General features: G+C 44.6%; 1 protein-coding gene across 2 annotated transcripts in view; it reads right to left on the reverse strand.

Moving 5' to 3' along the window:
- Positions 1 to 442: 442 nt before the first annotated feature.
- cacna1fb (calcium channel, voltage-dependent, L type, alpha 1F subunit) overlaps positions 443 to 26,139 on the reverse strand; it is a 71,365-nt gene continuing 45,668 nt past the window's right edge. Inside the window, exons 13-51 of one of the 2 annotated variants that reach the window (XM_038298424.1) lie at positions 25,401 to 25,427; positions 25,169 to 25,329; positions 24,819 to 25,044; positions 24,529 to 24,736; positions 24,334 to 24,454; positions 23,051 to 23,126; positions 22,909 to 22,963; positions 22,769 to 22,829; positions 22,079 to 22,181; positions 20,773 to 20,902; positions 20,170 to 20,229; positions 19,986 to 20,092; positions 18,058 to 18,145; positions 17,810 to 17,917; positions 17,685 to 17,737; positions 17,442 to 17,588; positions 17,164 to 17,365; positions 16,340 to 16,498; positions 16,152 to 16,262; positions 15,994 to 16,077; positions 15,779 to 15,907; positions 13,803 to 13,868; positions 13,616 to 13,707; positions 13,377 to 13,536; positions 13,157 to 13,284; positions 11,496 to 11,592; positions 9,412 to 9,514; positions 7,867 to 7,968; positions 7,658 to 7,788; positions 5,650 to 5,787; positions 5,508 to 5,562; positions 3,421 to 3,619; positions 3,192 to 3,287; positions 2,432 to 2,565; positions 2,248 to 2,360; positions 1,688 to 1,880; positions 1,560 to 1,607; positions 1,372 to 1,472; positions 443 to 1,296 (exon numbers count right to left, since the gene is read on the reverse strand). In XM_038298424.1, coding sequence (XP_038154352.1) covers positions 1,033 to 1,296; positions 1,372 to 1,472; positions 1,560 to 1,607; positions 1,688 to 1,880; positions 2,248 to 2,360; positions 2,432 to 2,565; positions 3,192 to 3,287; positions 3,421 to 3,619; positions 5,508 to 5,562; positions 5,650 to 5,787; positions 7,658 to 7,788; positions 7,867 to 7,968; positions 9,412 to 9,514; positions 11,496 to 11,592; positions 13,157 to 13,284; positions 13,377 to 13,536; positions 13,616 to 13,707; positions 13,803 to 13,868; positions 15,779 to 15,907; positions 15,994 to 16,077; positions 16,152 to 16,262; positions 16,340 to 16,498; positions 17,164 to 17,365; positions 17,442 to 17,588; positions 17,685 to 17,737; positions 17,810 to 17,917; positions 18,058 to 18,145; positions 19,986 to 20,092; positions 20,170 to 20,229; positions 20,773 to 20,902; positions 22,079 to 22,181; positions 22,769 to 22,829; positions 22,909 to 22,963; positions 23,051 to 23,126; positions 24,334 to 24,454; positions 24,529 to 24,736; positions 24,819 to 25,044; positions 25,169 to 25,329; positions 25,401 to 25,427 — 4,636 coding nt within the window. In that variant the 3' untranslated portion in view covers positions 443 to 1,032. The remainder of the gene's footprint in view (positions 1,297 to 1,371; positions 1,473 to 1,559; positions 1,608 to 1,687; positions 1,881 to 2,247; positions 2,361 to 2,431; positions 2,566 to 3,191; positions 3,288 to 3,420; positions 3,620 to 5,507; positions 5,563 to 5,649; positions 5,788 to 7,657; positions 7,789 to 7,866; positions 7,969 to 9,411; positions 9,515 to 11,495; positions 11,593 to 13,156; positions 13,285 to 13,376; positions 13,537 to 13,615; positions 13,708 to 13,802; positions 13,869 to 15,778; positions 15,908 to 15,993; positions 16,078 to 16,151; positions 16,263 to 16,339; positions 16,499 to 17,163; positions 17,366 to 17,441; positions 17,589 to 17,684; positions 17,738 to 17,809; positions 17,918 to 18,057; positions 18,146 to 19,985; positions 20,093 to 20,169; positions 20,230 to 20,772; positions 20,903 to 22,078; positions 22,182 to 22,768; positions 22,830 to 22,908; positions 22,964 to 23,050; positions 23,127 to 24,333; positions 24,455 to 24,528; positions 24,737 to 24,818; positions 25,045 to 25,168; positions 25,330 to 25,400; positions 25,428 to 26,139) is intronic. The other variant, XM_038298425.1, reaches the window with a different exon arrangement.

Below are 26,139 nucleotides of genomic sequence, written 5' to 3' on the forward strand. Positions count from 1 at the left end.
CAGTAAAACTTAGAAAAATGACCAAAAACAAACATTTCTTCCAGTTTTAGTGAATTCCAAAGCTCAGGTTTCCTCTCATCGGAATCACTATTCAAAGTTTAAACGGGTCACAGCCCTTGGATTATTCTGGACCCGGTCATCCTGCTGATCCCTCCTCCAGTTTCCCCGCAGTCACTGCCAGGTTTTAACTTTTCTTTCTCACGTTTTCCCTCAGAATGTTGTGCTTGAGATGTGAAGGTGGTCCTAAAGCTTTTAGGATTAAACTCTTTAACTGTCTAGTTGTAGTCGCCTGTGTTGCCCTTTGCTGAAGGACTTACAGGTTTCCGTCCAATCAGAGCCCAGAGTTCACAGAGACACGGCCACACTCTTATTCCCCGTTAATCCGATCTGTCGTACGGAGCTCAAGGAGAAACATCTGGATGTGAGGCCACCGGCAGATGATGCTTAGTTTCCACACAGCGACAGTTTGGTGCTTAAGCACCACCCAGGCCTCCATCAGGGAGGGAGGGAGTCACCATGACAACCAGTCACCAAGCAGCTCCCTCACCGAGTCGGCTCCAGTTAGCGTTAGCTAAATGTTATCGCTGTTTTTGGACTTCCAGTGACTTTTCAAACCAGCTACAGAAATATTTAATGTAATGTAAATCCCTTTATTATCCCACATTAGGGGAAAATCAGTCTCTGCGTTTTGACCCATCCCCTTCTGGAGCAGTGGGCTGCCATTGTGCGGCGCCCGGCGAGCAGTGTGGGCTTAACGGTCTTGCTCAGGAACCCAGAGTGCAGGCTGTAGGGATTAAACCGGGTACTTTCAACCTTTTCAGAGCACAGCGCACTGCTCTAACCACTAGCTTGCTGCTTTCTCCCTCCCAAGTTCCTTAAATTTCTTACTTCCTGTTTTGGTTTCCTTTTCTTTTTGATCTTTAAAAGAACAAGACTCTCCTATTAATCTGCACCCAGAAAAAGCCCCGCCTCTTCTCTCTCATTGGCCAGCTGAAAGCTTTGTTGCTCTTGGATGCTCCGCCCCCTGGATCCTCAGAATGTTGTCACGCAGGCCATTTCATCGGCTAGCTCCTCCTCCTCGCAGCTGGTTCTGATTGGCTCCTCATCGCTGTAGAGTGCGGCGGGGTCGTCGGCAGTGGTGTTCAGGAAGTCATGGCTCCCAGAGCTGAGTAGGTCGCTGGCGGCCGACTCCATCTCATCCACCGTCATGTGACACGCGTCTGCAATTTCGCGCTTGGCAAACGCAACAAACTTTGGATCCCGGGCGTACAGGCCGAGCCCCTCTGAGATCAGAACCTGAAGAAAGACCAGAACAGAACTGAGACCATCGGTTTCATCGGATCAGAAAAGTGAGCGTTCATGGTCACTCACCGCCTCCACCAGGCTGTCCGCTGACCCTCGTTTATCTGCGAATGGGGCGCCGAGCTGAGAGGGAACACGGAGGGTGGTGTATGCTCTGTAAGGGGGCGGAGCTAGAAGCAAGGTTATATGACCTTATTAGACAAGCTCAGACATTAAATGTTCCGGTGAGGAAGAAGAGTGTCTGTATCTGTTCTCACCCGATGTTCCAGCAGGGCCACCGTACCAAGGTGCTCCCTCTCCCGCTCCTGATCCAATCACAGGAAGCAACATGAGCAACACCTTTCACAATAAAACAAGCTTTTACTCTGAAACATTGCCTCCTCACCTCTGACTGGTCCACCGTTCTTACCCTCCGGGTGCAGCCCTCCTCCCCACGGTGGGCTGCCCTCCTCCTCCACCAGGATGAGCGGAGCGTAGAGCAGGCGTCCCCGGCGAGGACACGGCTTGGCCCAGGACACCGATGCCGCCGCTGCAGACCGTCCTGAGGAATGCCGGGAGTCGTAGCTGCCCAAAGCCTGCTGAGGAGAGCAAAGATTACCTGAGGAACAGGTGGGCATGTGTCTGGCCGCGTTCTGTCAGATGAGCACATCAATACCTGTTTATCCCTTTACATTATTTATTTAGTTTTGAACGAAAATTAAACTTTAAACTACCTCAATGGGCGTGTATCCCTTTAGTCATGTAGAAAAAAGCAATTTCATTACCTGTTTTTGTTGATTTTGGAAGCGTATGGCAATCTGACCTTAAATAGTTATTTTTGTTCATGACTAAAGGGAAACACCCCGTTGAGGTAGTTTAAAGTCTATTTTTTGTACAAAACTAAAGGGATGCGTATAGACTGTAGGTACGCTGGTCTGACAGAACACCGGCTATGTGATAGGATACCTGAGGTCGAGAGCGGCGTGGTGGGGATGTTGGGTGGTAGGTCCCAGGAATCGGCAGGTCATCACTGCTGCCCTGCCGCCTCAGACACTGGATGTTGAAGGACGGTTTCCGACCTGATCAGCAAAGACAGACTATGTCAACTGGGTGTGATGTCACAGTGACCAGCTGCCAGTCATCTTCTTACCCATGGGCGTGGCAGGAAGCAAACGGCGTCGAGTTGTCCTTCTGCCCTCGCTGTAACCGTCACCATAACTACCGTTGGTGTACGGGCCGTGGTCGTCCTGGAGGTCTCCGTAGTGGGAGTCATCAGGGTAATGTCTGTAAACAAATGGTTGGCGATTCTATTATTATTTTATTATTACATATTATTATTATTATTTTATGTGTTTTCAGTGACGACCTCTTTAGTTACCTGCTGTAAACTCGACTTTCCCTTCATGATTAATTTTATCTATATACAGTTAGGTATACATCAGCCTGAAGACCTAAATTCGGCCAATCATATATCAACGGTCATCTGTCAATCAAATTTTTTGGGTCATAGCATCTTGATTTTTTGGTCATATGTCGCAGCTAATTATTTTGTTTCTCATTGAGCTCCGCTCCAGTGTTCTACCTACTAGCACTAAGTTGCTAACTGGTTAGCTAGATGCTTCCGAGACACCGGTCACAACTAAACTTGCTTGTGAACCTTCCACGACAACAATCCCGCCCCGTTGATAATCGACCAATCACATTCACTTGATTCACTCGTGTAAAGTCGGGTCCATCCCCGTGAACACTGGGACGGAACTCAATGGTAAAGTAAATGATTCTTATTTCAACCGCTGCGTATATTAGCTGCAACATATGAATCAAGATGCTATGACCCAAAAAATCAGATTTACAGATCCAACCCCCCCCACCCCCCACCCCCACTGGGCTGCTTTTATTTCTGAGCATACCTGTCTCTGGAAGTGACGCTCTCGTTGTCTTCCTCTCGGCTGTAGTAACCGTGCTCTCCGTAAACGCCCACGTCTCCATTCCTCCAGGAGTCTCTCCTGCAGACCAACAGAACATGTTTACAACCTGCACACTATTACCCTTAGTGCTCTTCAGCAGGTGCCCATGTCATCAAGGGGCGTAGGGTGAGGAATTGGGACAGGGCTGAACTTTGACTGCGTGATGACACACCTTCCATATTTGTAGTACGACGGTCGGTTTTGGGTGTGGTCTGGCAGGCCGTTCTTTAAGGACAGCCGGCGATGTCGACTGGCTGATGACCTCATACTGTCTCCACGGCGAAGGTCCTCGTCGCGTTCATTTCCATTCGCCATCTTGGTGAGGGAGCCAACTCGGTGGATAAGACTGCCATTAGAAATGCCACCGTCACCTACAAAGAAAAGCCCAATCGCTGTCAGTAGCGAACCCAGTCTCTGCTGCCCTCTTCTGTTTCTAATCAAAGTTACTCTTATTTCTCCTATTTTCTACTTTTCTAAATCTATTGATTCAATTATCTGGTTTGTTTGGACCTCAGTGGATGTCAGACCAGAATCCAAAGTGTCCTGGTTCTGGTAGACATCCTTAATGCCCGGGAGTTCACATTGGAAGAGGACATCAGCATGGAGACCGTAGTGGGAAAATTTTCACTTGCAAGTCCACAGAATGGCTGAGTGAGGGGTGTTTGTAGACAAGGCATACTTATTCCCATAACAAGACAGATTATTTCTCAAGGTTTATTCATAACATGTTACTGTTTAACCAAAGAGTCTCTAACTTGTTTTGACTCTGACTACTTTCCATTATTGTAACTAAGGGGGAACGAACAGGGACAGAACAGAACAGGGCTGATTACCAATAAGGCCCGTTTGATGAACTGTTTTCCCTTTGCGAAGATAAAATCAAGTGAAATCCATCGATCTCTGTTTATTTAACTGGAATGAATAGTGGAATACTTTTTTCCCATGAAAAGACTCAGGCAAAGGGCCCAGCTTTACAGAATGACCAAGGCTAAGTCATGATGGTTGACATCTCATAACTGAAGTGCTGTTAAGAAAGACAGTTTGCAACATTTTTCTCTGAGTTTCAGAAAATATAAACCTGGACTGGAGATACTAAAAGCCTCCATCATGCTATGGTGGTGATCTTCAGCTGCAGGGACAGGACGACTGGTTGCCATTGAAAGGAAGATGAATGTACAGTACAGAGATATCCTGGAAGAAAACCTTCCAGACTGCTCAGGACCTCAGACTGGGCCGAAAGTTCACCTTTCAACAAGACAATGACCCTAAGCACACAGGTAGAATAACAACTCTGATCATTCCTGACTGAACCAGCCAGAGCCCAGACCTAAACCCAATGGAGCATCTCTGCAGAGACCTGAAAATGGCCGTCCACCAACGCTCAACGCTGCAAGGAAGATTGGCAGAGGATCCCCAAATCCAGGTGGGAAAGACTTGTTTCATCATTACCAAGAAGACTCATGGCTGTAATGGCTCAAAAGGTGCTTCTATCTAATACTGAGCAAGGGGTCTGAATACTTATGACAATGTGAACAGTTATGCCTGGGAGTGATGGCCTAGTGTTTAGGGCAGTGGTCTCCAACCCTGGTCCTCAAGATCTACTGCCCTACAGATTTTAGATGCATCCCTGCTTCAGCACAACTGAATGAAATGAATGGCTTGAAAAGGTAATCAATCATTTGATTCAGTTGTGTTGAAGCAGGGATGCATCTAAAATCTGTAGGGCAGTAGATCTTGAGGACCAGGGTTGGAGACCACTGGTTTAGGGCATAGAGCTTGGAATCCAGAAGTTCTGTGTTCAAGCCCCACTCCCACAGCCTTCAATCTGGATCCCCGAGCAAGTTAAGAGTTTCGCTCAGAGAGACTTTCATTGTTGGCCTGCCTGAATAGGCGAGGTCTTCTGTTCCCCTGTAAAGGGGTTGGAGCTGCGATGATAGCAGGAAGGAATCAACTCTATGGTCTTAAGGTTGGTTTTACTTTCTTAACATAGATGGCTTCCTTCACGCCCCTCTCAAACCACCTATCCTTTCTTTCCAAAATTACTTAAATTTAAAGGGGTCTAAATACATTCCATACCCACTATATATTCATTTCCATAATTACATATTGCGTTTAAATTGACAAGATTATGTTGAATTAGTTTGCTTCTTTGGTTGAGTTAAATTCCTTTTTATTATTTGAATACAGCGTTTAAGCTACGGGTGGCAGTATCATTAGGAAACCCCATAATGCAATGTAGTATGTGATGCCGTGTTTTACCAGTAGGGGTCAGTAAGGAACCACGTCGATTCTCTGCCCCAAATCCATTCTCCGTCTGCAGACACACACATGAGAACATAGCTTTAACCTGCTCTAAACAACAAACGTTCATAAAACTGAGCAGCAAACCAGAGGGGAGCACCTTATAGCCAGCGTTCTTCTCCAACTCCTCTCCCTCCATCATTTCCTCCACCTCCTCTCCTTCCTCCAGGTCTTCATTCAGAGCCAGACGCATCTCCGGACCCAGATCCTGCAGGGTCTTGAGACCAGCCTTACAGAGCTGCACCGCAACACAAAGAAGTCTCTTTAGTTTATGGAGGAAGGAAGCTGGTAACCAGCAGACATCAATCATGCTTGGTCAGAGGTCCAGACATCATCAGAATCCATTAGGCAACAATAGGCAGCTGCCTAGGGCCCCGAGTTCCTGGGGGCCCCATAAAACTCTGTTTACATGTATGGCTAATGCAACTATTCCTTATTTGTGCACATTAATTATGTTTTTGATAAAAATCCTTTGGCTAAAATGCCATCAGAACGCTGATAATATTAAATGTGTCTCAGCCCCCCCCTTCAGTGTCCACCATATTGGATCAGTCCATTTGCTGCACATGTTCAGAAAGGTCCAAACAGACAGCAGCAAACCATTTGAAAACAAACCATGCAAAGAGCAGTGTTGCCAACTTAGCGCTTTAGTCGCTATATTTAGCCACTTTTCAGACCCCTCCAGCGACTATTTTTCAAAAAAGCGACTAGCGACAAATCTGGCGACTTTTTACGGTGTCACTGGCGGCTTTTGGAGACTCTTACGTGAAAGCATGTATCGTTCCTACTCTGCTGTGGGGCGCCTCCCCCATCCCAAACCCGTTCTCCCGCAGCGCTGAGTCCCTCTCAGTGCTGCAGTCAGAGCCGCAGGATGTTTACCCTCAGCGTCCAGACTGCAAATGAAGCGCGCATGCGCCGGGATTGACGGCGCAAATTGATCACGCGGTGCCGCTCCGCCCTGACTCACATTCAAGGCGGGAGCGAGCGGGATGTAAATGTAAAATGTTATTTGGTCTGTAATAACATTATTTCTCCCACAGCATCAATAACATGTATATCACTTCCTGTGGCAGATTATGCAAATTAGGCGATGACATCATTTAGCGACTTCTAGCGACTTTTAGCACAGCCAATAGCTACTTTCCTTACTGAGGAGTTGGCAACACTGACCCCTCTAGCACTTTGATTTCTAGAAAGCTCCTAGCGCCAAATCTAGAGACTTTTTTCTGCTACTGGAGACTTTGGAGACAGCATCTAAAAGCAGCGAACTCTGCTCTCCAGAGCGAGTAGATTGGTAACCCCGCCTCCTGCTCTCCTCTATCTTGTCTGCTGTCATGATTCATGCAGCTATTATTTCATCCAAATGACAAATGGAGAACAGATAAGCAGATCATGGCTTGTCTACAGTGAAAAGAAGGACTGGGTTATTTACTTTGGCCTTTTTGGAAACACAGGAAGGAGCAATCAGCTAAGTGAGCTTAGTGCTTGGAAAAAATCTTTCATTCCTTTAGAGACAGCATGAAAAGTCAGCTGAGTACAAAACATAGAGAGGAAAACAAGAAGAAAAGGGACAAGAAGAGAGGGACACAACCTAGAACAGATAATGGATGTCTATTCTATTAACATTTCTTCTCAGTTCAGAGGACTCCATGCCTGTCTTTGGCTAGGGCCCCAAATTTCCTAAATCTGCCCCTAACCCAGAGTGATGTTGTCACCAGACACGCAGTGGACAGACCAGCTTTTTCTGCCAGTGGGATGGGAGCCAAATGCTGATTGTTAGCAGGTCGAGCCACTGCTGAAAAATATGCGTTAAACAGATAATTTCATGGGGAAAGAGGCTTAATTGTGTGATTTTTAAAATTCCTTTATTTATGGCTGTTTTATGTAGTGTTGATGGTTCGATGATGACGTATCGTTGCATCTAGACTTTGGTTTGCATCACTTCCTGCTGGGTTTACGGTGCTCTGTCCTCCTCAGAGTTACTAACAACGCTGTTCATAGCTAAAAGAATGAGCTCATAGTTCAGTTCACACTGATGAAAATAAAGTAGCTCACATTTATTTGGTAAATTAACTTGTTACTGAGGGACAACATGGAGAAAGACTGACCTGAACAGCAGATGGATTTGGAGAGTCGGACTCTCCGGCTACATTTCCATTCTCCTTCCTCTTCCTGAACTTCCTAAAATAATCCTGGATGAGGAAAGTGGCATAAAACTTCCCGACAGTGACTTCCTCCTCTGCAGACGGAGAGAACAAAGGTTGAGTCTTCAGAGCAGCGAACAGAGACTGAGGTTCCTACAGGGGGGTATCTCTACCTTCATGAGGAGGAATGACTTCATCCAGCAGCTTCGGCTTCATCCTCTTCCAGATCTTCTTGATGATCGCCCTCAGCTCCTCGTTCTCTTGGTCAGGATTACCTGGAGCAGCATCCAAGGGGGGCAGAGTCAAAGACAGGCTATAAGTTCACATCTTAACCCTTTATAGGGCACTCAGTGAAATTCTTCTTCTAACCCTCCATTTGTAACGGGCATGCAAGGGATCAAAAACACTAACTTGCCTTATCTGTATTTATATATTTTCATTTATTTATTCTTATTTCACTCCATTTTGACCTGCTGATTAATTTACCAACTATATCTATATTTGTATGTTACTCATTTTTAATCATGTATCCTGCTTTACTCCAAAGTTTAGCCTGATGCTCATATTTTAAAAGTTGTTTTAATTATATTGTAAGTAAAAGAAAACAGCAGACTAAATGTGGGCTTGTATGTATATATCTATGTAAGTTGTAAAAATTGAAAAAAAGTAAAGTAAGTAAAAAAAAAAAAGTGGGTCTGCCTTTCTGGTTCAGACTGGACTGGTTTGAATCCCATTGAAGGACAGGGAATGTGTGTCAGAAGGTAGCTTTACATTAGACACCACAAAAATCATATGTGGCATTCCCCAAGGCTCTATCTTAGGGCTCTTCCTTTTTAAATATTTTCACACTCCCCCTAAATCTGGGCATACACTGTGATTTTTTTAATCGTTGCACACAGCCACAAGTCACACTGTATGACGAAACCCTGCGGTTTCTTCATATAGCTCACGATGTTTGTTCTCACGCTGTGCGACCCGACGCTCTGATGCGATCTACCTGCTCACACTCTATGTCTAAAAACCAGGTGGGTCTCAGCTTCGCAGTGAGATGGCGCTACTCGGACTCGTCTATCTGGAAGCCAACGAGTAGCAGAGGAACATGAAGCTCACTAGAGTGAAACGCGCTGCCTTGGATATTTGTGCAATTATGTGCACTCAGCCCTAAAAAGAAAAGGAGACGACGTATTTGGACAAAGACATGGCTGAGCAAACATAGCTACTACGGTCTGTCAGTTTGACAGAAAGAACTCCATTTCACTCATTGCACCCCCGCCATGCTGCTGGGTTTATATCTGAGAGGAAGAAGAAGAAGCAGGAACCTTGTTTGCCCACTGAGTGATTTGCCTGCGACCGCCTTACGACGGCCGACTGAAAATCAAACATGTTTAATTTTCTCCAGACCTTACGATTCCTGATGGGGAGGTGGTCGTTAGCGGCTGATTGCCCCTCGTTACCCCCCTGATACTACACCACGCACCATCAGGCTGAAAGACGCTCGATCGAAAAATTCTTGCGCAACTGGAAAGTCAGCCCAAAAAGGGCAAAGAAATCAGTGTACACCCAGCTTAACTCAGATCTTATTACACTACAACATAATTTACCATGTCATATAATCACAGGATCAGATAATACACAGATGACGCTGTGATTTATTCTTGTAACTGGGAGGGGTTGAGTATTAACCAGAGCTAGAAAACAGCGGCTGCTGTTGCACTTACCTTCAGTCTTGATCTTGAGCGCGGTGCGAACCAGAGCGAAGAGCGTGGCGTTAAAGGTCACCATCCCATCAGCATTAAGAGGCATGTTCATGGCTACCAGGCGCTGAGGGGGAGAGGAAGAGGAGGGGTGAGGTTCTCACCTTCTCTGCCTGGTCTGGGTTGTAGTATATAGAGCGGTTCTGCTCTGAGGACCTTCACGACATCGTCCCTGAACCATTGTCTGGATAGACTGTTTTTATCAAATAAAGAAGATCTGAGAACATGGAAATAATCCGTCGAAGTTTATGATCAGGTCAAACTTTTCTGGGTTATCTCTCATGAATGCGGCTGAAGGGGCTGAAGATAAACTTCTATGTCTGAACCACCGAGACTGGTTCTACAATCCAGGTTCTCATTTTTATTGCTGATCAAAGGAGGTTCTGGCTACGAATTTATCCCCCAAATCCTCCCAAGATGAAATTTAAAGGAAAAGAATTCAAACTTCTGTAAGTTCTTTAAATGTGAAATGATTCCATCCTGTTCAATAAATGATCAGTGTTTTTAATTCAGAGCAATTTTCATGTGAATGTGCTTTACTGGAGGCATCCATGTTTGTCAAAGAACACTACTGCCACCTACTGGTTAGTGACGTCACGGTGCGGTATCGGCTGTTGATCAAGTCCCAGTGCTGTATCTGGTGTTTGTCACAACGCGCTATTATCCAAGTCATCTTGAAAACATTCTTCTTCCAAATGTTGGCTACATATTACGGGTTTTTTCAGTGTAGTCCTGTTTCTCTGACTGTGACTGGCTGGATGTGCTCTGGAGGATCAGGAATCAGAAAGGTGGAATAACTCTTTTTTTCACTTTTCCCCGATGTATTCCAGCATCCAGCTGCCATGCACGTGGGCATTGTCAGTTTCACTATAGCTCTGGTGAATTTCAATGGTGAAGTCCTCTGGAAATCTTCAATAATTGTTGTTGATTGCAGATGTGTCTAGTAGTTCCCATTGATTTAGCTTGTAAAGCGGGGAGAATGGCGCTAGGCTTACCGCACCGTGACGTCACTGCTGGAAGACGGCAGGAGGGAGGGGCTACTATATTTGGGCAAAAATGGCTGCTCCCAGATTAAGTGATCGGAACGAAAATTGTGATTTTTATTTTTTTACTGATTAACGCTAAATTCATTAAATCACTGCAAACATATTAGTTTTAGGTATAAATAATGACCCATTGATTATTCCTCGCTGACCGAACTTTTCCTTTAAAAATCTAAACTATGCCATGAAGCACATTTTTTCCACTGATTCATTAGAAATGATCTTCTTATTTTTTTCTTGTTCAAATGTATCATATAAGAACAACTACTGGTTGTTGAAATCTAAATAAGTCATTTTATCTTAAACTGAGCAGGTAACTGAGACAATTTGCCAATGGAATAATACAATTTACATTTGAAATAAGAAAAAACAATTGCGTTGTCTTTTTTTCAAGTGCATATAATCTAAATATCTTTTATTAAGAGTAAAAATACTCATTCCATCTGCAAATCATCTTATTTACATAATCAAATTAAGGGGAAATACACTTCATTTAAGAAATGTTTGCTTATGTATAGATAGTTTTTGCAGTGCTTTTCAAAATCAAAGTGGAATTCATGTGATATTAAATAGTGTTGCGCTGATGCCGTTCTTTGGCCCCGATACCTGGCTGTGCGGTATCGGCCGATACCATCTGTTTCAAATTGATGTGTGTGTATCTATGAAGAACTGCAAACTTCTGGAATGTAGAATAATCGCCATCATGGCTTCATGTCCAGCTGCTGCCTACCTTTGTGAAGCAGGAAAAATACTAAAACAAAGGGAATCCAGTAGAACTTTTTATTGCCTACCTGGAATGGGTGACAATAGTTCAATAAACTTTTGGCTCTAAAAATGGGATCGGTGCTCTATTGGTTGGTACTCGCCGATACCGATACCACCATTTTAGTGCTGGATTGGGGCCCCGCCTGATACTAGTATCGGTATCGATGCAACACTAATACTAAACCAATCTTAGAGTGAGTAAAAACGTACATGAAAGCAGTTCCTATGTCTCCTGCTTACCTTACAGGCTACCCTGTGAGGACAAAGCTTCCCGAATCCCAGAGGAGGCTGAATCCTCCTGAGCAGCGCCACCACATCCAGATGTTTGATCCGACCTCTGAAAACACAAAACGTTTCACAGGTCACTCATTTCTCACAGGTCATCAAACTCTGACGCTGTTTTACATAAACCAGGATCTGACGTTTAAAGTATGTACTAGAATGACTCTTAACTTTCTCCTTCTGAATGCAGACAAAACAGAAGTTATAGTCTTTGGACCAGAGTCTCTGAAAAAGAAACTGATTAGCCAGTCACTTCATTTGGATGGGATTAAACTGATTTCAGATAATAAAGTAAAAAATCTTGGTGTTGTTTTTGATCAGGACCTGTCATTTAAATCCCAGATCAAAGAGGTCTCTAGAATTTCCTTCTTTCATCTGAGGAATATTGGAGAAATGAGAAATCTCCTGTCCAGGGGTGATGCTGAGAAACTAGTCCATGCATTTCTTACTTCAAGGCTGAACTATTGTAATTCTTTACTATCAGGAAGTCCACAAACTGTAGTTAAAAGCCTTCAGCTGATCCAAAATGCTGCAGCCAGAGTTCTAATGAAAATGAAAAAGAGAGATCATATCTCTCCTATCCTGGCTTCTCTTCATTGGCTTCCTGTTAAATCCAGAATAGAATTTAAAATCCTCCTTCTCACATATAAAGCCTTAAATGGCCAAGCTCCATCTGATATCAGAGATCTGATTGTTACTTATGTTCCTAACAGAGCACTTCGCTCTCAATCTGCAGGTTTACTAGTGGTTCCTAGAATTTCTAAAAGTAGAATGGGAGGCAGATCTTTTAGTTCTCAGGCTCCTCTCCTGTGGAACCAACTACCAGTTTTAGTCTGTGAGGCAGACACCCTGTCTACTTTTAAGGCTAGGCTTAAAACTTTCATTTTTGATAAAGCTTCTAGTTAGAGTGGCTCAGGTTATCCTGAGCTATCTCTATGGTTCTGCTGCTATAGGCTTAGACTGCTGGAGGACATAGGGACCCCTTTTTCATCATTCTGCTTCATTCTATCTCTATTCTCCCACTCTGCAGAATCTGTTAGTTCAATCTCTAGAAAAAAATATCAGCTGTGCTGCTGCCATCAACACCTTTGTTTCTAGATGTTGGAGCTTGGCCTGTTTTCCAGTGTAGTCCTGTTTCTCTGACTGTGACTAACTGGATGTGCTCTCTTCATCCTCTGACATGGGAGCTGGCTCGGAGCTCGTCTGCCTGGCTGTGTGTTTCCTGGACGGGGCCGCCTGTGGAGCTGGTTGACAGTTGCCTTTTGTATCTATGCTTCTTTTTCTATGTCTGCTTCTGTCTCCTTGAACCCCAGTGGGCCTCAGCAGATGGCCGCTCACACTGAGCCTGGTTCTGCTGGAGGTTTCTTCCTGTTCAAAGGGAGTTTTTCCTCTCCACTGTCGCTACAAGCATGCTTAGTGTGAGGGATTGCTGAAGAGTCAATGAGTCGATGCAATCAGCTGGTTTTCCTTAGATAGAAAACTTTGAATCAATCTGACTGGATGATCTGGTGAACTGGAAAGTGACCTGAGATGACATGATGTGAATTGGAGCTATAGAAATAAACTGAATAGAATTGAATTGGGCTACAGACAGAAAACAGAAGCTCAGAGGGACGTACTTGGCCTCAGGATCATACTCTGACCAAATCCTCTTGAATTCGTCCAGATGATGAGGCCCCAGGATGGACCAATCACGTGTTAGGTAGTCAAAGTTGTCCATGATGACGGCAACAAATAGGTTGATGATCTAAATAGAGAATTAGGTGTGAGATCAGCTTCTGATCTGGACAGAGTGATTCTGGGTACTCTGGGAATATCTGAGGGTTTGGATTTCCTCACCAGGAAGGCACACAGCATAAAGAAGCTGATGAAGTAAACGATGGCGATGTTGCTGCCGCAGCTGAACTCCTCTCCCGGTTCGTAGTCCGACTCCGGGTCACAGCGCTTACCTGGAAGGCTGGCCAACATGATCTCCTGCCACGCCTCGCCTGTGGCACACCTGAAAACATGCACGGATAAACAGAAAGGGATTTTTTCATCTGAGCGGGACTGAAGAGTCACATGAAGAAAGATCTGACCTGAAGAGGAGGAGAACCGCCTGAGGAAAAGTCTGGAAGTTGTTGTTTCGGTTGATCTGGGTGTAATCCTGCATGGCTATCTTCCCAAACGTCTGCAGACACAGAGAAGATGATCAATTAGCGGCCCCCGGCTTGTGTCTAACCCCAAACAGCGCCCCCTGCAGGTCCCCCCTGTGAATGAGCTCACCTGCATGCCAATGACAGCGTAGATGAAGAAGATCATGGCGATGAGCAGAGCGACGTAGGGCAGCGCCTGCAGATGTCAGAGCAACATCCTGAAGGTTTTACACTGTTTGCATGCAGGATGTTTACTGATGCTTGTTTTATTTATTTACTTTTAAAGCATTCTTCCAAATTCACTAGTTACATATAAACTATATATCAGAGGTTTTTTAAAGTCTTGTTTACCCCGCCTCCAAACAGGATTATTTTCTGCGTGTTATTATAACGTTCAGTAAATCAGCTGTGAAGCCGATGGCGTTGGCCTCATCGTTTGAAAAAGCGATCCCGTATGAGATGGAGGGAAATCACAGATGCTATTTATGACGTTATTTAAATGTTTTTTAGATGCTCTAACACCTGCGATGGGATGTTCAGAGGTTTGACAGGCGTTCTCTAAACTTGCCAATGTTTTTAAATTTATAAATTTTTGAGCTTCTTTAAAATTCCCAGCAGGTAAAGATCATTGCTGATAGTTTGGAGATGCTCTGGTTATGATCTAATATTTGGACAGTATTTCCACTTTTGTTTTTGTAATTTTAGTTCAATTTCTTTTTTCATTTCACTTTTTTTTTTTTATTATGCACAAAAGAGCCTTTTTTATTTTGCATTTTATTTGGTATTGTATGTTTTTGCTTTGTTTCCTGTTCGGTTGCTTGGATCACCCAAAGACATCATGTGGCAGAATTATTAGTTAAAAGCTTTGAGCTGAGGTTCTAGTTAGATTGGCTCAGGTTATCCTGAGCTATCTCTATAGTTCTGCTGCTATAGGCTTAGACTGCTGGAGGACATAGGGACCCCTTTTTCATCATTCTGCTTCATTCTATCACTATTCTCCCACTCTGCAGAATCTGTTAGTTCAATCTCTAACGTTCTGCTCTCTCTGCTTTTTCTCATAGTAGCTTCATCTGGTCTGTTCCTGTTTGGCTGTGACTCCATCCTGGAGAGAAATATCAGCTGTGCTGCTTCCATCAACACCTTTGTTTCTAGATGTTGGAGCTTGGCCTGTTTTCCAGTGTAGTCCTGTTTCTCTGACTGTGACTAACTGGATGTGCTCTCTTCATCCTCTGACATGGGAGCTGGCTCGGAGCTCGTCTGCCTGGCTGTGTGTTTCCTGGACGGGGCCGCCTGTGGAGCTGGTTGACAGTTGCCTTTTGTATCTATGCTTCTTTTTCTATGTCTGCTTCTGTCTCCTTGAACCCCAGTGGGCCTCAGCAGATGGCCGCTCACACTGAGCCTGGTTCTGCTGGAGGTTTCTTCCTGTTCAAAGGGAGTTTTTCCTCTCCACTGTCGCTACAAGCATGCTTAGTGTGAGGGATTGCTGAAGAGTCAATGAGTCGATGCAATCAGCTGGTTTTCCTTAGATAGAAAACTTTGAATCAATCTGACTGGATGATCTGGTGAACTGGAAAGTGACCTGAGATGACATGATGTGAATTGGAGCTATAGAAATAAACTGAATAGAATTGAATTGGTTAAAATTAAATTAAATTTAAAACCATAAGTTGAATGAGTATATCAGTGCAATTTTATTCATTCTGTTGTTTTTGAAGGTAATTGAAACATATCTTGATATATACCATGTATCGTGAGTATATCGTGATAATAGATTTCTTCATATTGCACAACCATACCTCCATGTCCCTCACTAACTCTCTGTGTACCTTCATTTCTTGTCCCTTGTTTTTACTTAATCTGCATATCGTTCGTGAACTTTCTGTCCCCCATTGTGTGTTTTATGAATTTATTGTTTCTTATCCACTTCCTTCCCATTTTAACTTCCTGTCTGTTGTTTATTTGCTGTGACTCATTACTTCCTAGTCCCTCATTAACATTTCCATCAGTAACCCCCTGTCCCTCAGCTAGTCCATGTCCCTCCTTTATTCCTTGTCCTTGTTTGCTCCTTGTCCCTCAATAACTTCCTGTCCTTAAGTCCCCTCTGACCTGCAGTGATTTGATGAATGTCCAGAGTAGGGTACGAATCCCTTCCCCCTTGTTCAGGAGTTTGACCAATCGCATCACTCGGAACAGGCGGAAAAAGGTGATAGACACCCTTGAGCTGTCCTCGCCACTCTAAAGAAAGATATAAGTCGATCATATTAAATCGTTGGCATTTAAAATGTAAAGATTTTTATGTAGCTGCGGTCTGCAGTACTGACGCTGAACTCTGTGACCACGATGTCCACCACACTGCCGACCACGATCAGAGCATCGAAGGAGTTCCAGGCGTCAACGAAGTAGTGCTGGAAGGACGAGGAATAAATGAAATGCTCTGTAGGACGTTCTTGGGATTGTTCCTATGCCTTGGATATCCTACCCGCAGCCTTAGAGCCAGTAGCTTCAGCAGCATCTCTGCAGTGAAGAGTCCAGTGAAGACCATGTTGAGGATGTCCATGACGTAACTGAAGGTCTTGGACTGTTCGTAGTGCTGCAGCAGAGAAACATCTGTCTGGTTTTGGTTTGATCCAACAGAAAGAACCTCTTATTCATCTGAAAGGTACCGACCTGAACAGCCAGCGTAACAGTGTTGAGCAGGATCAGGACAAACATGACGTACTCAAACCCAGTTGAGTTGATGATGGACCAGAACTTGTACTGAACTGGGTTCTTGGGGATGTAGAGTTTCAGCGGCTGAGCCTTCAGGGCGTACTCCACACACTGACGCTAAGGAGGAGAGAAGGACAGGGAACTAGACTGAACGTCCTGCAGTGGGTGGATTGGACTGAGGACAGAACTCCAGATCAAGGATTCTGGAGAACATAACCTGCTCCAGTAGAAGATACCAAACACGACTGAGCCCAGTGCAGAAACAAAACAGCAAAGATTTATTACATCCTGTCAGTCTGACCCACACTACACCAGGGGGGCCATTCCAGTTCCTGGGGGCCGGTACCCTGCAACTTTTACATCCATCCTTGGTCCAAACTTAAGACGATTATTAGGGCCAGGATAGAGATTTATTTTTCTATTTCCAGAATAAAGTCGTAACATTACAAGTATAAATTCATAACATTATCACAATAAAGTAATAAAACTGAGAATAAAGTCGTAAAATTATCCTAATAAAGCCACAAAATTACGGGAATTAAGTTGTAAAATTACGAGTATAAAGTTGTAACTTTATGAGAATAAAGTTATAAAATTACTAGAATAAAGTCATCGCAATAAAGTTGTAAAATTACGAGAATAACGTCACAAAATTACGACAATAAAGTCGTAACATTTTAAGAATAAAGTCATAAAATTACGAGAGAAAAGTTGTAATATTACGAGTATTAACCCATTCAGCTCTGGGTAAATGCAGAGAAGAAAACTAGAATGGTTCTGACCTGGTTCTTGTCCAGCTCACAGTTCTTGTACTCCTGCTCTCCTTGTTCTCTGAAGGTGATGATGACAAAACCTACAAAGATGTTCATCATGAAGAAGGCGATTATAATGATGTAGACGATGAAGAAGATAGAGATCTCCACTCTGTAGTTGTAGATGGGACCAGAGTTCTCTCCGTTGGCATCAATGGCTTTGTAGAGTAGCCTGTGGACCGAGGAGATAAACGTTTAGATGTCAGAGCTCGTTACTGAGGATCGCTGAAGAAGGCTGGGATACCCACGCGGGCCAGCCCTCGAAGGTGGACACGGTGAAGAGCGCCATCATCCCCATCAACACGTTGTCAAAGTTGAAGTCGCTGTTGAGCCAGATGCGCTGGCGGACCATGGGGTGGCTCACGTCGCCATCCTTGTAGACCACGAAGGTCCCCCTGGAGACATTGGAATCAGCAGTGGAACCTGGTTAGATTAGAACTGGACCAGAACCAGTTTAAGGAACTGCTGAGCTCGGACTTTCCTCCACTTACTTGCACTGTTCAGGAGTGCTTTTGGCCTCATCTGTGCAGCGGTAGAATTTACCCTGAAACAAAGCAGAGGAACATATGAAGTGGAGTGAAGGACTGCGTTCCTAGTTTAACCAGCAGAGACACACCTTAAAGAGCTGCACCCCGATGCAGGCGAACATGAACTGCAGCAGCGTGGTGACAATCATGATGTTTCCGATGGTCCTGATGGCCACAAACACACACTGGACCACGTGCTGAAAGACAGACACAACCCAAAGACTTATCCAACTGGTGAACCAAGGTTCCGTTCATAGTCTGGAGTGGTTGGTCATTCATACAAAACCAAACCAAGAACTTCAGACCTTCTTCATCATTTGAGGAAAACCTGAGTTACCTTCAGTCCTTTGGCTCTGTTGATAGCTCTCAGGGGTCGAAGCACCCGGAGGACTCGAAGGATCTTCACCACAGAGATGGCGCTGGAGCTGCAGACACACAGAGAAGAACCACTAATCACCAACTGCTGTGATCTGACAGGACTTAATTCAGTTGAACCTGCTGAAGATGTCATGGAACAGAACAGATGGACCCATTATTCAAGGTCCGTAAGAAAGTTCAAAATGTTTATTACAAAACAAAAACAGACAGAACCGAAGTGCAGGGCTGTGGAACTGCGACCGCAGCGACTGCAGGGCGCAACCCATCACTGACTCTGTAGAGAAAAACACAGGTAAGTGACCACAATCATCTGACAGGAGATGATTATCAGAGTGAGTCACTTACCTGGTTTAACAGTTCAGTCCATTCTCTGGATGGAAGGCAGGATCCATCTGATGGACTGCCTGACGGCATCCAGCTCAGAGCAGTCCAACGTGTCCCCGATCAATGCAGCAACCACAGAGAGCAAACTGGAGACCGATCCAGGTCAGAACCAGACAATTCTGAGATCCGGAAGTCTTCAGCTCGATGAGGAGTTCCGATCCACAAAGGAACAGACAGGAACGGGGTTCCAGGAATCCGCAGAGCACTCAGGCCAGTTCAAAGCACCAGAGAGTCCAGAAGCATGCCCAGACGGACACGAACAGATGCAGACAGGCAGGCTCAGTGGTTGAGGGACAGAGACAAGAAATGGCACCAGGATTTCTGCAAGACTTTAAACTGGTCTTCTCCTAGGAGCCAGGCTTAGGGGAATAAAACCGCCCCTTCCCTGAGGGCTCTACGGGGAAGGGCCAGAACAGGATCAAAAGACGAGGCACCCAGGAACCAGGATACGAACCTTGGCACTAAACTAGAAACAACCAAACAGAACACAACATGCAAAACAATGATCTGGCCCTGATTGCTCGGGCTGAAACGAATACAAAGCAACAGACGCAAGTGGATGAGATGAGTCATAATTAGAAAACCACGCAGAGATAGGCAGGTGTGTGAAATTAACAATTAAGATGAGCTATCAGGCCAGATCATGACAGAAGATCCTGGAGTTTCTTCTCTGCCCAGAGCTTCTCGGCTCATGTGGGACCCACATACATACATCCTGATTAGTTAAAGCCTCTAAGATGAGTTTAGAAGATCTTTGGTGTCTTTTTCTTTTGTAGAAGGAACCTTTGTCTTCTCTAGAACTGGAGAAGGCCCCTGCAATTCAGACTGAGGGTGCTCTATCAGGTTGACCAGCATCTCCAATGAGCAAACATAAAGATCTCTGGTGGCAAAAATCTAGGCAAGTCCTCATGGTATAAGTTTTGGAGTACAGCCAGAGCAAGCTTGGATGGAGCTCTAAGAACCTTTTCTTGGGGGTGTCAACTGGGCCTTATGGACCAGAATCGGCAGCCATACTGGTTTGCTTTTCCACCTACAGCCTGATTTAAAACTCATAGGGAAACAGCCGTTTAAACTGTTGCAAATTTAAATATGATTTCCCTACGACTTTAAATCCCACCGAATGTTTCTAAAAGAGTGAGACCATGATGAAACTGTGGGTTCACAGTCAAAACCTGGTCCTCCTTCACTACCAGAACCTATTAATGTACAAATTATTAATTTGAACATTGGAAAGACAACAGATGTAAATAAGCTAAGCTTGATAGAACCTGAACAATAGATCTACAGTTAGTATAGATGATACACCCACTACCATTCAGAACATAAGCCCATAACGATGGTGATCTCTTCTGTGGTAAAAGGTAAAGACGTTCAACTGTTTTTGAAGGATAACAACATCTAGAAAGATGTTTAAAGTCAGTCTCATTCTGACCTACAAGACTGTAGGTCAGAGTAAGACTGTAGAAACCCTTCATGAAAGGAAGTAGAAATATAGATACTGACTGCAAGAAGAAGGAGACGAGTGAGACGCTGACGACCAAAAGGTCCAAAAGGTTAAACCAGTTCCTGCAGAAGGAGCCCTGATGGAGGAACGCTCCGTGGACCGTCATCTGAGAGAGACACACAAACAATGTCAGAGTAAGCAGGAGAAGCTCTTAGTGAAGCTCTTCTCTCAGCTGAACTTTACCTTCAGCAGGATCTCCACAGTGAAGATGGAGGTGAAGGCATAGTCAGCATAGCCAAGGATCTACGAACACAGGAAGTTCAATGTGAACAGGAAACACAATGAAGTTCGGGAAATATAAGTAAGAATTTGATCTGACTCATTGTAGATCCGCAGGACTCTAGAAAGGTGAGGAGAGAGCACTTAAGAACGAAAGAGTTTAGATGTTTAGACGCAGTCCACCATATTAGACCCAGAGGTCTCTCTTATGTCCCTGCTAGCTCTTTGTTAGCTCTCTGTGAGGTCCCTGCTAACTCTTTGCTGTTTCCAATTCAACCAAACGACACAGAGACGATGCAGAAAAACTGTCAAAGAAAACCAGTCATGTGCTTGGTGGGACGTTTTTGCACGTGTACTGAAGGAGGACAACAGCTGCTGTGTGTGACCCTGGTTAATCACTGACCCGGGTCTACCCTGAAACCTTCAGGGTAGACCTGGGTCTACCCTTCAGAAGCCTTCCCAGTTCCAACCAGAGGTGGTTTGGTTGCATCTCGTGATATCACTCTCCTCTCAGCTATGATTGGCTCTGGCTATTAGTGTAAGGAACATCACACTAACGGGACTCACATTGTTCCTGAAGGAGTGCGCTCTGATTGGATCCTCTGCAGCCAATGAACAGCTGCTGAGGATGATGAAGACCAGAATGAGGTTGGTGAAGATGTGGTGATGGATAAGAGTGTGGCAGCCAAAACGGATCCTGCAAACAAGTAGACAGAGACAGAAGGGTTAGATCTTAATGTGAAACTAGAACTTTAACTCTGGACTCAGGGATCAGCTTCACAGAAGTTTCTGTGGGTTGAGGAACAACCTAGCCCCAGAACTACAGCAACTTTGTAACAATAAATAACTGGTTTGTCCCGGTTCTTTTATTCTGAGTTCTGTCAGGTTCAGCTAATGGTGGCATTGTTGGGATCTACCTGTGTTGATCAAATAAGACCGGGACTTATATTCTGGGACTACTGGACACCCCAGTAGTTCTGAAATGGGTCTCTAAGTCACTATTGGTTCGAAGATGAGGAAAAACTGGGTGCAACACATTGATCTTTCAGACAGATGGACACACTGCCAAGTTCTTGTAAGGAAAACGTCACCAGAAGCTGTAAAGCTTGCTTTTCATCATGGTTTCTGCTCTTCCAAAGGTTCCCAGTCTTTCTACTGACAGAGGAACCTCTCTGACCACAAAATAATCTACCTGACAAAAGAGTAACCTTCCTGACCACAGAACAACCTTAATGCCCAAAGCAGAAGCATCCTGACCGATGGGGAACCTTCCTGACCACAGAAGTACCTTCCTGACCAAATAGGAATTTTTAAGACAACAGAAAAACCTTTCTGACCAAAGAGGAACCTTCATGACCACAGAAGACCCTTCCTGACCAAAGAGGAACAATCATGACCAAAGAAGAACCTTCTTAAACAAAGAGAAACCTTCCTGATCCTAGGGGAGGCTTCATGTCCACAGACAAACCTTCCTGACCAAAGAGGAACCTTCCTAACCACAGAAGAATCCTCGTGTTTAAAGAGGAAGCTTTATGACCAAAGATGAACCTTCCTGACCTTAGAAGAACCTTCCTGACCAAATAGGAACCTTCCTGACCCTAGGGGAGGCTTCATGACCATATAAGAAACTTCCTGACCAAGGAAGAACCTTCCCGACCACAGAAGAACCCTTTCTGACCAAAAAGGAACCTTTATGACCAAAGAGGAACTTTCCTGACCACAGAAGAATCCTCTACCTGGGCACTTTGAAGAGGTGCCCAGAACAACAGCATCTTCTACCTTAACTTCTGTGTGAAGATGTCTATTGTTCGAACATCAGCTTTGGTAGGAATGGTCTTGGTGTCAGAGAATGACGAGGTGGTCGCACACTCACGGGTTTGTCTTGCTGAGGCAGAAGAAGGCGCTGCCCTCTGGGATGGGGAGAACCTTCTCTTTAGGAGGTGCAAGATCAGCCATCTTCAGCTGCACCCCTCCATCTGGGAAGAAGACAGGAGAAACCTCAGTTACTGAGAGAGAACTCATTCTGTCAAGTCAAGGCAACAGAAGCAGAACAGATTCTGGAATTGGTCTGGGCTTTTTGTCTTCTCATTCCATAAAGTATCAGTGAAAGACTCTCTCATTTGTAGCATTCACTTTTCCTCTAATGACCCACCACTGATATGAAGACTAATAGACCCAGAACCCTTTAAGTTCCTGGAAAGCAAAATATTTGCAAGGTTTTCATTGACGGTTTTAGTTTATGGTTCTAGAAATTGGCTGAGTGCAAATATCGAGGTGAATAATTTACCTTGACACTGATTAAAACTCTGAAATGCCGAAAGTCTTTCTTAAGGGGCTTCAACTCCCAGAATTAAATTCTCATCAAACCAGTCAGAATCCAGACTTGGAAAGTCAGATTTTCTCCAACGCTGGATCACAGGCACTGATTTATCTGCTTGATTTGTGGAAGCTGCAGAGATGAAGCTATGGATCTTGGTTATTTAGAGATCCTGAGCTCAACTAGTTTAGTGTTTTCTATAGTCAGTGAATCAGTTCAATAGGACACACTCCTGTAAGAACTAACCATCTTCTCCTTCAGGAAGCTCCTCTTCCTCCTCGTACTCAGTATCTTCATCAATGTCCACCTGGAGAGACAAACAAACCTTAAAATACGCCGAAGACATTTCAGTGATCAAAAGCTTTCCTCCTGGTGAACCTGCTCACCTTAACTTCTCCTTCAGCCTCCGCCTCACCCTCAACCTCACCCTCGTCCTTCTTACTACAGAAGAGCAAAAGGAAAGCCTGGGTTAACCAAACATTCATCCTCCAGGTGTTCCATTTGCTGCTTCAACCCTGCAGGACTCACTCTTTCTTTTTGTCATCTCCATCTCCACCAGCCAGATTGTCCACAGCAATGGCCAGGAAGACATTCAGCAGGATGTCTGACGCACATTAAGGATACATTTTACTTTCCTTGTAGATCAGGGACTCACTGGGACATCTGAGTTAATGTGTGTAAACCAGTCTCTGCTCAAGTCGGAGATACGCTTGCAGACACTTTGCTGTTTTTTCCCCCCGCTCTCTATCAGACTGGAGTCGGATCGTCACCTAGCAACCTTTGCAGCCAATAGAAAGGGTGTGCTTGTTTTCTTCTATTTCTTCTCTATTTTTTCTTCTACTGAGTTTCCCTGTTACTGCCTACTCATAATAAAATTGATTCTCAAATATTTTCTTCTAACCCAGTTGTGTGCAATGGTCTTCCATATGCAAATCATCATGCAAGTTCAGATTTCTGAACAATTTTAGCCTTGATAAAAGTAGGCTAACTACTCTAGAAACGACCCATCTACAGGCCTGAACACAAAATTCTCTCCTTATCCGTCCGTCCATCCATCCATCCATCCATCCATCCATCCATCCATCCATCCATCCATCCATCCATCCATCCATCCATCCCGAAAGGTCTGCCAGTGTATCTCTAACTCAAGCAGAGACTGGTTTGGCACAAGGAGAGGAAAGGAAACGAGATGAGGAAATATCTGCAAGATGCATTAGATCTGAAAGCACAAACTAAAATTTGATGGAAAAGAGAATATATTTTTTGAGAAAGCAGAAGTCTTGAATGTGAGCATTACAAGTTGTCAATGAAGGTGGAGAAAATCCTGCTATCAAATTGAAAAGGTGTGCTCTTGATTTTTGGCAGGAAAATCCTCTGCATAATTTATCTCTGAGTCAAGTTAGCCCAAGTGTAGGGGGAGTACAGGAAGCCATCATTAATGGAACACAGGATAAGTTCAAGAAATCCTGCTACTGTCCAGAGTTCACAGAGGAACTTTAGATAACGGCTGTCTAGCTTTTTGAAACTGAAAACCCAGGATATGCAGATATTTACCTCAAAACCTATTCTGAGTCGCTACTTCGCCCACTTTCTGACACAAGACCCTGAAGGAGATCCTGTTGTTAACTGATGGAAGAGTTTAAAACATTAGGAGGATGACAATGGATGGAACGACAGACTGACAGACAAACTGCATGAATGATTAGTTAGGCACATTGGAACACAGAATGTGGCGTGTAATTCAAGTAACAATAAACATGTAGGTGTATAAATCATAAGTTTATAAGGTTATTGTTTGTTGTCATGGATACAGTTGCCACAGATAAAGAGGATGACAAAGTAAATGCAGACAATCATCCCTGGAAACACAGGACCGCCGTACGCCATGATGCCGTCATACATGACCACATTCCAGTCCTCGCCTGTTAAAATCTGAGCACACAGAAATCGTTACGGAAACGCTTCCCAAATGCTTTGACACCACAAGCTCGCTGTCACTACGGCACCTGGAAGCAGGTGAGCAGCGCCTGCGGGAAGGCATCGAAGGTGCTACGTTTGGTCTGAGTCTCGTCGAAGTTGAACTTCCCTCCAAACAGCTGCATGCCAAGCAGAGCGAAGATGATAAGGAAGAGGAAGAGCAGGAGCAGCAGTGAGGCGATGGACTTCATGGAGTTCAGCAGGGATGCCACCAGGTTGGACAGAGCTGTCCAATGGCTGAGGAGACATACTGGGAAATGACCAGAGCAGTAGAAAGATGGTGCAGAGGTTCTACCTGCTGGTTGGGGTCAGATCTCACCGTGTGACCTTAAAGATCCGCAGCAGACGGACGCAGCGCAGCACTGAGATTCCCAGGGGAGGCATGATCTCCAGCTCCACAAGGATGGTCTCGATGATGCCGGCGCACACCACAAAACAGTCGAAGCGGTTGAAGAACGCCACAAAGTAATGTGCCAGACCCAGGCTGTACATCTTAAGCAGCATTTCCACCGTGAAGAGAGATAGCAGAACTTTGTTGGCGATGTCTGCAGAACAGAGACCGTACCTCATAAAGAAGATCCAACATCTATGCTGTTCTGGAACCAATCTGCAGGATCGACAGAGAGAAACACGGCCACCAGGTGGCACCATAGGGAGAGGATTTCTTACCCTGGACTTGAGTTAACCAGTCGGGCTGGTTGTAGTGCTCGGACGCACTAAGGGATGTGTTTAGGAATACCAGCAGGAGAACCAACCAATAGAACGTCACCGATTTGACGGCAGTTCGACAGTTTCTGCGACAAACTCGATTCCAGCGACGCAGCACCCGGCTGAGACAGAGCGAGAGCTTCAGTGGCAAGAAGGTTTGTGAATTTTTACTTTTTAATCTGCAGGAACTCACCAGCAACTGATCTTCATCACCTGAGAGCTGAAACACAAAAAACAGTTAATTTACTGCCTGAAGGTGGCAAAATCTGCCAGCCTGCACAGCTAGCTTCTACTGTAGACATTTAAAAACATGATCATGGAATAAACTTTCCTGTTTTTTAAGGTTAGTCAGGATGATCGGATGAAAAAGCTCACAATCCCTGATGATGATGATGGTGGTGATGATGATGATGATCATGATGATGATGATGATGATGATGATGATGATGCTGATAATGGTGGTGATGATGATGATGATGATGATGCTGATAATGGTGGTGATGATGATGATGATGATGCTGCTGCTGATGATGATGATGATGGTGGTGGTGATGATGATGATGATAATGATGATGGTGATGACTGTCACTGTCAGATGTATTAATGGAGCTCATGTAAAACAGCAACGGTCAACTTCAGGCTTTTCCAGTAGAGACCTGCATGGATCCTGATGCTTCCTCTACCATGTTGTGCCAAACAGCTATGAGATGAACAGAAATATAGATGAATATTGAACATTGCTTGGATTGGGGTTCTACCAGCTTAGACCTGTCTGTCACTCCACTCCCAGAGGAAGTTGGCGGAGAGACCCTGGACCCCCTGCAGATAAGAATAATGTAACGTACTGTTGTCCAACACCAATTTCTATCTCTACCCACGATTGTTCAGGTAACCAAGAGGAGACCTTCTCCCTAGCTGGCAAAGGAACACAT

The sequence above is a fragment of the Cyprinodon tularosa genome, unplaced genomic scaffold (assembly GCF_016077235.1).
Source record: "Cyprinodon tularosa strain WSP-4 unplaced genomic scaffold, ASM1607723v1 ctg407, whole genome shotgun sequence".
NCBI lineage: Eukaryota > Metazoa > Chordata > Actinopteri > Cyprinodontiformes > Cyprinodontidae > Cyprinodon > Cyprinodon tularosa.